Here is a 7,419-nt window from a genome sequence, read left to right on the forward strand (position 1 = left end):
GTGCCTTTTCGTCACTGTTCCCGTAGACTTAGCCTATGTATAAGGCTGGCAAATTGCAAGCAGGTGTACATCACAGAGTTGTCAATGTGAAGAGGTTTCGAAATGAGCAAAGCACAATGGTCGTAATGAGAGCAACGCTGAAATTAAACCAGTATAAAGTCTATCTGTGCTTTCCCTTTTCCCTCCACCCAATAATAAGCCAAGTGTGTTGTAGCATTCACTAAAGGAAACGTCGAATAGACATATACTTTCAAAGCGAACAATCCTTTTGAGATATTTTTTTACAAACGCATCAAAGATTTTTGTTGGATGAATCTCAAAGAGCAAAATGTAGTTTTAAGATCGAGCTAAAAGAGAGATAAACGAGGATCTTTCCTGTTTTGGGTGAATTCGCTCGTGCTAAAGAAAATGTAAGCAATAAATACAAAAAAATACACACCTTGAGGCTTTGATGGCTTGAATGGCCATGGAGGCAGACGCGCAGCAGCATCCTGTATCCTGTTTAAATCCCTCTAAATGTGTGCCATGTGCTGGTCTAAGCTATAGCAGCACGCTTCAGAATATGACTGAAATCTCCGCTTTATTTCGCCTCTTTATAGCTGATGGTAGATTATTAGCATAAATGTTTACTCCTCATTACGCTGATGACATTGTGCACTCGAGATCTTGGTAATCTTTGGGGGAAATTATGAGTAATTTTTTAAAATTTAAAGCAGCAGTTACCATGCAATTCAGGCTAATTCTGCGTAGGCTCCACACGGATATAATTATCGTTGAGTCAAGATGTGAGGCTAAAAACTGTGCATTGATATTCCCATTTATTTGTACATGCGACTTTGACAATGTTGATGCTTGAAATAGTGGAAAATGGCCCTGTGTAAAAAATGACACCCCATATTAGAACGTTTAAAATGGCAAAGAATTATATAGTAATTACAGGCTTTCACAATTGAAAGTCGGCGCAAATTTGGATAAAATTACAGATGGGTATAAATTAGGATAGTCTTGGATGTATTTGACATTTGCAGGTTTAGATATGCAGACTAACATACAGCCAAGCAATGAAATGCGTCATCTTCATAAGACATAAGACGTGGAAGTTATCATTTGCTTTTTGCGCTTTGTTTTACCCAAAAAACAAAAACAAGAAACATATATATGAGCACTTTTATTCCCACCCAAAAGAGCAAAAAAGCCCCAAGGAAATGGCTTCATCATTGGTCTTTATGGTTTATTAAGGAAGTGGCAACAGCTTGCTGGAACCATAAGCCTGTATCTAAGCTGCATGACAAGGAACTGCTTTATGGCCACGATGGACGCAGATGACGTTGATGCTTATCTATGTAGCTAACTTGTAGTCCTTAATAACAGAACACAATACACGTGTTCCTACATGCGTATTTTGGCCTCGTGCCTGTTTCCTGAACCATATAAACAATGTAGGTCAAACTGCGCGTCGTCAGAGAGATCACAGAGATTTTTCCATGATGCTGTTGCCTCCGGCGGTGTCGTGTGGGACCCAGGACGTTCCTCTTGTTAGACTGACTTCATAAAACGTCTGGAAGCAGCTCGGTGTCTCCAGTGAGTCTGCGGAGCTGCGCTTGTGTTCAGTGTTCACAAACCACCCTCGTCTTCCCACTCTTGGATCGCATGCCAGGGCATGTTGCGGTGCGCCTCCCCCAGAGCGAGCCGCGCGCCCCGGGCTCTGCCTCTTGCCTGCCAGCCTGAGTGATGGAGCCGCCAATAATACCTTTATGACGAGACAACTGGAGCTGTTGTGCTTGTCCACGCTTGTTATCCAGTCTTAATGTGAGTATGTAATCACAAATAAGCCGTTAAAAGGCATATAAAATCAGAGGAGCTTGTACGTTACAGTTAGGTAACCTGTGGCTTTATTTCAAGCCTATGGTTGCTAAGAAACAACATCATTTGCCTGAGGCTAGGAGACGCCACCATTTTTTATTATGGCCTGGACAATTTACTATTCCCCCTTTTGTTTAAAATAATGCAATATGGTATTTAATCTCAATTTACAAGTTAGTTTAGTAGGCAAATAAATATGTTTCTTTATTTAACTGAAGAAGCAATTGTATGCTCTAGTCCAATGATCTAGCCACAAGTTATATTAATATTAAATAAAATGTTTACGTCTAGGGCATTTGAGTTTTTGGGTATTAAGAAATAATGTAACAGAATGTAAACAGAATCTAATATAACAATACATTTCTCATGAAACAGTAGGCCTAATATAAAACAAATGTCAAGAAGAGATATAATTGCACAGAAAACATTTTTTATTTAAATAACGTTTGGTTGTATATGAAACACCGCTAAAATAAATAAGACAAAATACAAATATGTGTGATACAAGAAAATCAGAGGGTGAGAAAATCAGTAGCTTCGGTTGGATAATGGCTTTGTACCAGGAGCCGAGTCAGAGCGGCACGGGCGAGTTACAAAAGCTGGTCACATATTTACAAACGAGAATTTTTGGAAAAATTAAAACGCTTTAAAATGAATGATTTAAAAGAACCGTCTTCTTTTTTTAAAATCGGACATTAAATGAGGTCATTTTGAAAGGCACGATACAGTTAGGCCTAACTTGTGCTACATTGTATGAGGTTTTCCTGCACTTCATGGTAGATTTGCAGAGATGGGGAAAAGTGACGTCCGCGTAAAAACAGGCTTGTGTCCAGGCTGGGATTGCTTTGGATTTAGTGGTTCATCCATCCCTCCACAGAGACAAAATAAATAAATACAAAAATAACTGTAGTAATCTGCATCTACCAAAGTCCTTACGCCTTTCCGGTCCCGTCCACGTCTTGTGCGTTTGCGCACAGCCCACACGAGGTCTGTAGAATGAGGGTATTTGTATGCTTTAGTTTTCACCAGTATTGTCCTTGTTTCAAAATATAGTTCCGGCGCTGAGAGCGGAGTTGTGGTGGTGCTGGACCAGCGGCTGCAGATGCGTCGTAGAGTTCGTGGGTGAGTACCAGGAGTAGTTTGCCAAAAACGACGGAGGCGCAGTGGTGTTGGGCGGGCTGCTGCTCGGAGGTAAACTCGGGGTGATACTGTTCATTCTCGGGGTCTGTGGAAAGTCCCAGGCGGTGATTGGGGGAGAGTGGCAGGGGGGAGACTCACTTGAAGAAAGCTCGGGGGGGAGTTCTCCACTTTTCCACAACTTCTTGAACTTGGAGCGACGGTTTTGGAACCAAATTTTAACCTAAGAAAATGACATTATATGTATATTATTTACAATATTGAACCCTGAAATGCTGCGCACACAGTTGTGTTTATTAAAAGCACCCACCTGTGTTTGCGTCAGGCCCAAAGACGCCGCCAGCTCGGCCCGCTCTGGTAAAGCCAAATACTGTGTTTTCTGGAACCTCCGCTGAAGTGCAGCCAGCTGGAAGCTGGAATAAATGGTTCGAGGTTTTCTGACCTTCTTTGGCTTTCCATTCACCATTCGGATTTCTGGCTCACTCTCTTCCTTTTCTAAGAGAAAAACAACAACACCACACAATTACTTAACATATGTATTTTCAATAAACCTACATTTAGGGCTAGTACGCTATAGTTACTCATTATACTGAGTGAGTAAGTTAATTACAAAACAAATTACATTACAAAATATTATTAGTCCACATTGCATATCAAGTTAGCTATTATGTGCATGAGATTATTAAAAAATAAATAAATCTAAATGCATGGAATTCAGCATGGTCATTGTTTTAATAATAATAACGCCACATAGAAAGTAGTTCCTCCAGTCTTACCTGTGTCTGCAGGAGTAGGTGACGAGTTGGGGCCGTACGTGCTGTACGTGCCATAAGTCGAGTTAAAAAGCTCGTATGTCTTGGGGTTGTACGGCACGGCGCCCGCGGGGCTGCCGTGGTACTGGTAACCCAGCTGACCGAACGGCTGCTGGCTGTTGTAGTAGCTGCTGTCCGTGGCCGTGGACACCGGCAGTGTCGGAGACTCTTGCGACTTGTGCAGACTGTGGTAGTTGCCTGAGGTAATCTGGTTGGAATGCATATCTGTATTTAAATTCTCAAAAACACCAGTCATTCTGAAATAGCAGTTTGGCGCAAAATGGTCTCAGCGCAATTCGAAAAGAAACATAAAGTACTCAAATCTCGCAATAACGACGCATCCCCGAGGAAACTGCAGGGACAAGAGCGAACGGTTTGTCTCTCCAATGTGGCCTGTGATTAACTGCCACGGTCGTTGGTGGGAGCGCATTTATGTGAGCGCAAGAGGGAGAGCTTCTGTGTCTGCGGCAGCCAATGGCTACGAGCGGCACCCCGCACCTCGCCCGCCCTCATTGTGGGACCAGGTTGTCTCACCGTTTTCTATGAAGAATCAGGCACGGACTCTATGACGAGGCCTGGTAAGACTGAACATAAAAACATTAAATATGTTTAGTGCAGAAGCCAAACGAAGATAAACCTCAGCATCTGGGTAAATCAAAAAATAGGGGGGAAATATATATTTATTAATAATAATAATAATAATAATAATAATGATAAGTCAAATATATAAAAATAAATTAAATGAAATTGACTTTATAAATACCATAATAACACTGATAACACCGTGGTTATCATATGCTTGGATACCAATAACCAACAAATAACAATACTCATTTCCCACAGAACACAGGCCTACACAGTTTGTTAAAACGTTAGGGGAAAGCCAGGTATAAGGCTAGATTTGAACTTTTTGTTTGTTGTGATTTTACTAGCTTATGTAAAAAGAAACACAGCAACGGTGCCCCCAAGTGTTCTAAATGAGAATTGTAGTTCTGTTCATCAGACGCGTCTTGTATGCTGTTACCATCCAAAACATTATGTTGATGTTTCATACACCGACAGAAAACCTAGACACGGAATTTATTTGTGTTTCAATTTACAAGTTGATTTTATGCTGCATATAATTAACGAAATGGTGGTGTTTATCACCGCTAGATGGCGCTACTGTTTCTTTTTAAACTGCTAGAACAAAACGCAAGTAAACAACGAGGTATAATACTTCTCTGACCATAAGCATACAATAGTTGATTCAAACCTTTTCTTTCCATGAGACTCGAGGCCGGTATTCCAGACTATTCTTTCCATTATTTTCACAAGAAATTACAAAAAGAAAAATCCATGTCTTGATTTTTATTATTAGTGACAGTGAAGGTTAATTCTAGTGCTATGCTATAGTATATCCAACCACGTACCCCAACCTGCATATTTACTCAATCAAACAAATACTACAACCATCATCAACTTTCTTATATATAATGTGTTTTGTCTTTACAGGATTCTGACTTTCCTTAAAGGTGCACTGTGTAACTTTTTTGGCGGAGGTTCTGCCACCTGTTTGCCTTTAATGTTTCACAGTATGACAGTAAACCTATCTATGCTCTTGGAGATAAGCAAGTGATGTCACCGGGTCAAGTTACAGGTCAAATCTGCGGAGAGTCAACCCTGCTCACTGTAGAATGTATGTTTTTTGAGATATCAAGAGAGTTTGAGCTGTAAAAAACACCTGTAATAGAAAAATGCCAAATAGATTTATGTTATACTCTGGAACATTGCAAGCAAGCGACACCGAATAACTGTAAAATATTGTCTTTTGTGTCTTGCAGTGTGGTCGGAAGTGATGAGCGGATCCCTGCCGCTTTTTGGCTCCGAGTCACGACCTGTGTTTGTAAAGCAGGCGGGCCTCGATCTCCTCTTTGTTCTGCTCAAAGGGACGTGGCCCTCTTCAGCGCTGGGCCAAGTGGGCTGCATGTCACTGCTCATTAGTGTCGTACTGCTCCTGCCGGCCTCAGCTGCACGGGATTACAGCCAAAACACAGAAAGCGCGTTCAAAATGGCACTTCAAGATAATGTTAGTAATGCACATGTATGTTTGATGTTTGCTGAATTGCACGAATAGGCTGTTACTCCATATATGTTCTGTTTGGCTTTTCTTCAACTGTATTTTAGTTTGAATTATTCTGATCTTTTGAACATAATATTTTTCTTTCATGTTTCTGCATTTGTGGAACTTGAAATCAGCAATAGATAATAATGTTCTTAATTTATGCCAGTGACACATGTGTTTTTTATTTGGCTATTTTAAACATTGTTGTGTGCATTGATAGTATCATTTAACTATGCAAGTTAAAAAAGATGAAACCACTTTGATTTAACTGCCTTTCATGATGTTATGAAATTTGCCATTTTGGACATGGACAAAGGTTAATCAATAGTTTTCCATTATGCATTGTGTTTCATTGTGTTTTATTTATATATTCATATTATTATATTGGATGTGCGCAAGGGTTAAACCTTTTAAGTGCTCATGTGACTGAACTATAGTATATAGCCAGAAAAGAAAATTTAATTCCATTAAATTAACCTCCATTTCATTAGAATAACAGAGAATCAAACTTTTACTGCTACTTTCAGAGACATATCTCACATCTCACATTATTTTCTCATTTTTATGTTATCTCCCTCCAAGTGACTGTTGACTGATGGTGCATTTCCATGATACATTTTCTTGGCCCACAGAGTTTGCTGTATTTACATTATATTTGGATTGATTGATTGATCAAACCAAGATTAAGCAAACAGATAAAACACAAACATTTCCAACTGCATTAAACCTGCATTCCACACATGATATTTTGACATATGGATCATAATTGGAGAAAAAATATCGGCAAACTTCAAACAACAAGTAAACAGACAGAAACATTTCCTCTTTGCAGTGGGTGTGACAATTAGACTTTTTCTGTACGTCACATGCGCTGAGATCCACAATGTGACCAAACAATGAATGAATATGTGAAGTTTGGAAGCATTTCACAAACAAAATTATTGACAGACACAGACATAAACAGAACAAAACTGAGAAAAGACATTGATTGCGGTAAATAGATATTTTTCAATGTTTTTTGGAGTTTACAAGGAGTAGAAGAGAGGGTAGCATTTACAGAAGTAAAAGGGCACAAACACGACAGTGCCCAGGGCAGACACAGGAGCAGGAAATGTCATGAGGACGGATGTGGAACAATGTGTCTTTATGGAAACAACTGGAATAATTTGTCCAGAAGATAAAAACAGCATTGCAATCAAGGCCAGGAAATGGAAGCCAGGGCATTAAGTCCACACAATGTTTTATCATTAAAGCAAGTCAACAATATGAGACAAAAGGCTTCAGAGATAAGCACAGTTCGATAATAATTCTGCACTTTACGCTGCACTAACCAAGCACAACCAGCAAAAGATGCCTAATAGGACAAATAAGGATATTGCACAATTCTAGTATTAGCTTCTTAATAACGTGAACATTACGGGCCTTCTATAACTCTCCACTTTACCACTTTAATAAGCCTTTATGAAGCGTGAGTAAAGACATAATTCACAAGTTAGTTATTTG

The 7,419-nt window shown here is 39.7% G+C and overlaps 1 protein-coding gene across 1 annotated transcript; it reads right to left on the reverse strand.

Moving 5' to 3' along the window:
* Positions 1–2,537: 2,537 nt before the first annotated feature.
* dlx2a (distal-less homeobox 2a) lies at positions 2,538–4,233 on the reverse strand. The gene is made up of 3 exons (XM_072444446.1): positions 3,777–4,233; positions 3,311–3,495; positions 2,538–3,223 (listed from the first exon to the last, which is right to left on the reverse strand). The coding sequence occupies exons 1-3, from the start codon at positions 4,066–4,068 to the stop codon at positions 2,906–2,908; spliced, it is 795 nt and encodes a 264-aa protein (XP_072300547.1). The 5' UTR covers positions 4,069–4,233; the 3' UTR covers positions 2,538–2,905.
* Between the last annotated feature and the right edge of the window lie 3,186 nt (positions 4,234–7,419).

The sequence above is a fragment of the Eucyclogobius newberryi genome, unplaced genomic scaffold (assembly GCF_026437365.1).
Source record: "Eucyclogobius newberryi isolate DKJ021-1_F unplaced genomic scaffold, fEucNew1.0.hap1 SCAF_14, whole genome shotgun sequence".
NCBI lineage: Eukaryota > Metazoa > Chordata > Actinopteri > Gobiiformes > Gobiidae > Eucyclogobius > Eucyclogobius newberryi.

What these genes read in the sequence shown, in the direction of transcription:
- dlx2a (XM_072444446.1), bottom strand. Translation starts at nt 4,068, where the DNA reads ATGACTGGTGTTTTTGAGAATTTAAATACAGATATGCATTCCAACCAG. An exon ending in ACCTACTCCTGCAGACACAG is followed by an intron (nt 3,496 to 3,776) that starts GTAAGACTGGAG and finishes TTTTTCTCTTAG; the next exon opens with AAAAGGAAGAGAGTGAGCCA. An exon ending in TGGGCCTGACGCAAACACAG is followed by an intron (nt 3,224 to 3,310) that starts GTGGGTGCTTTT and finishes TCATTTTCTTAG; the next exon opens with GTTAAAATTTGGTTCCAAAA.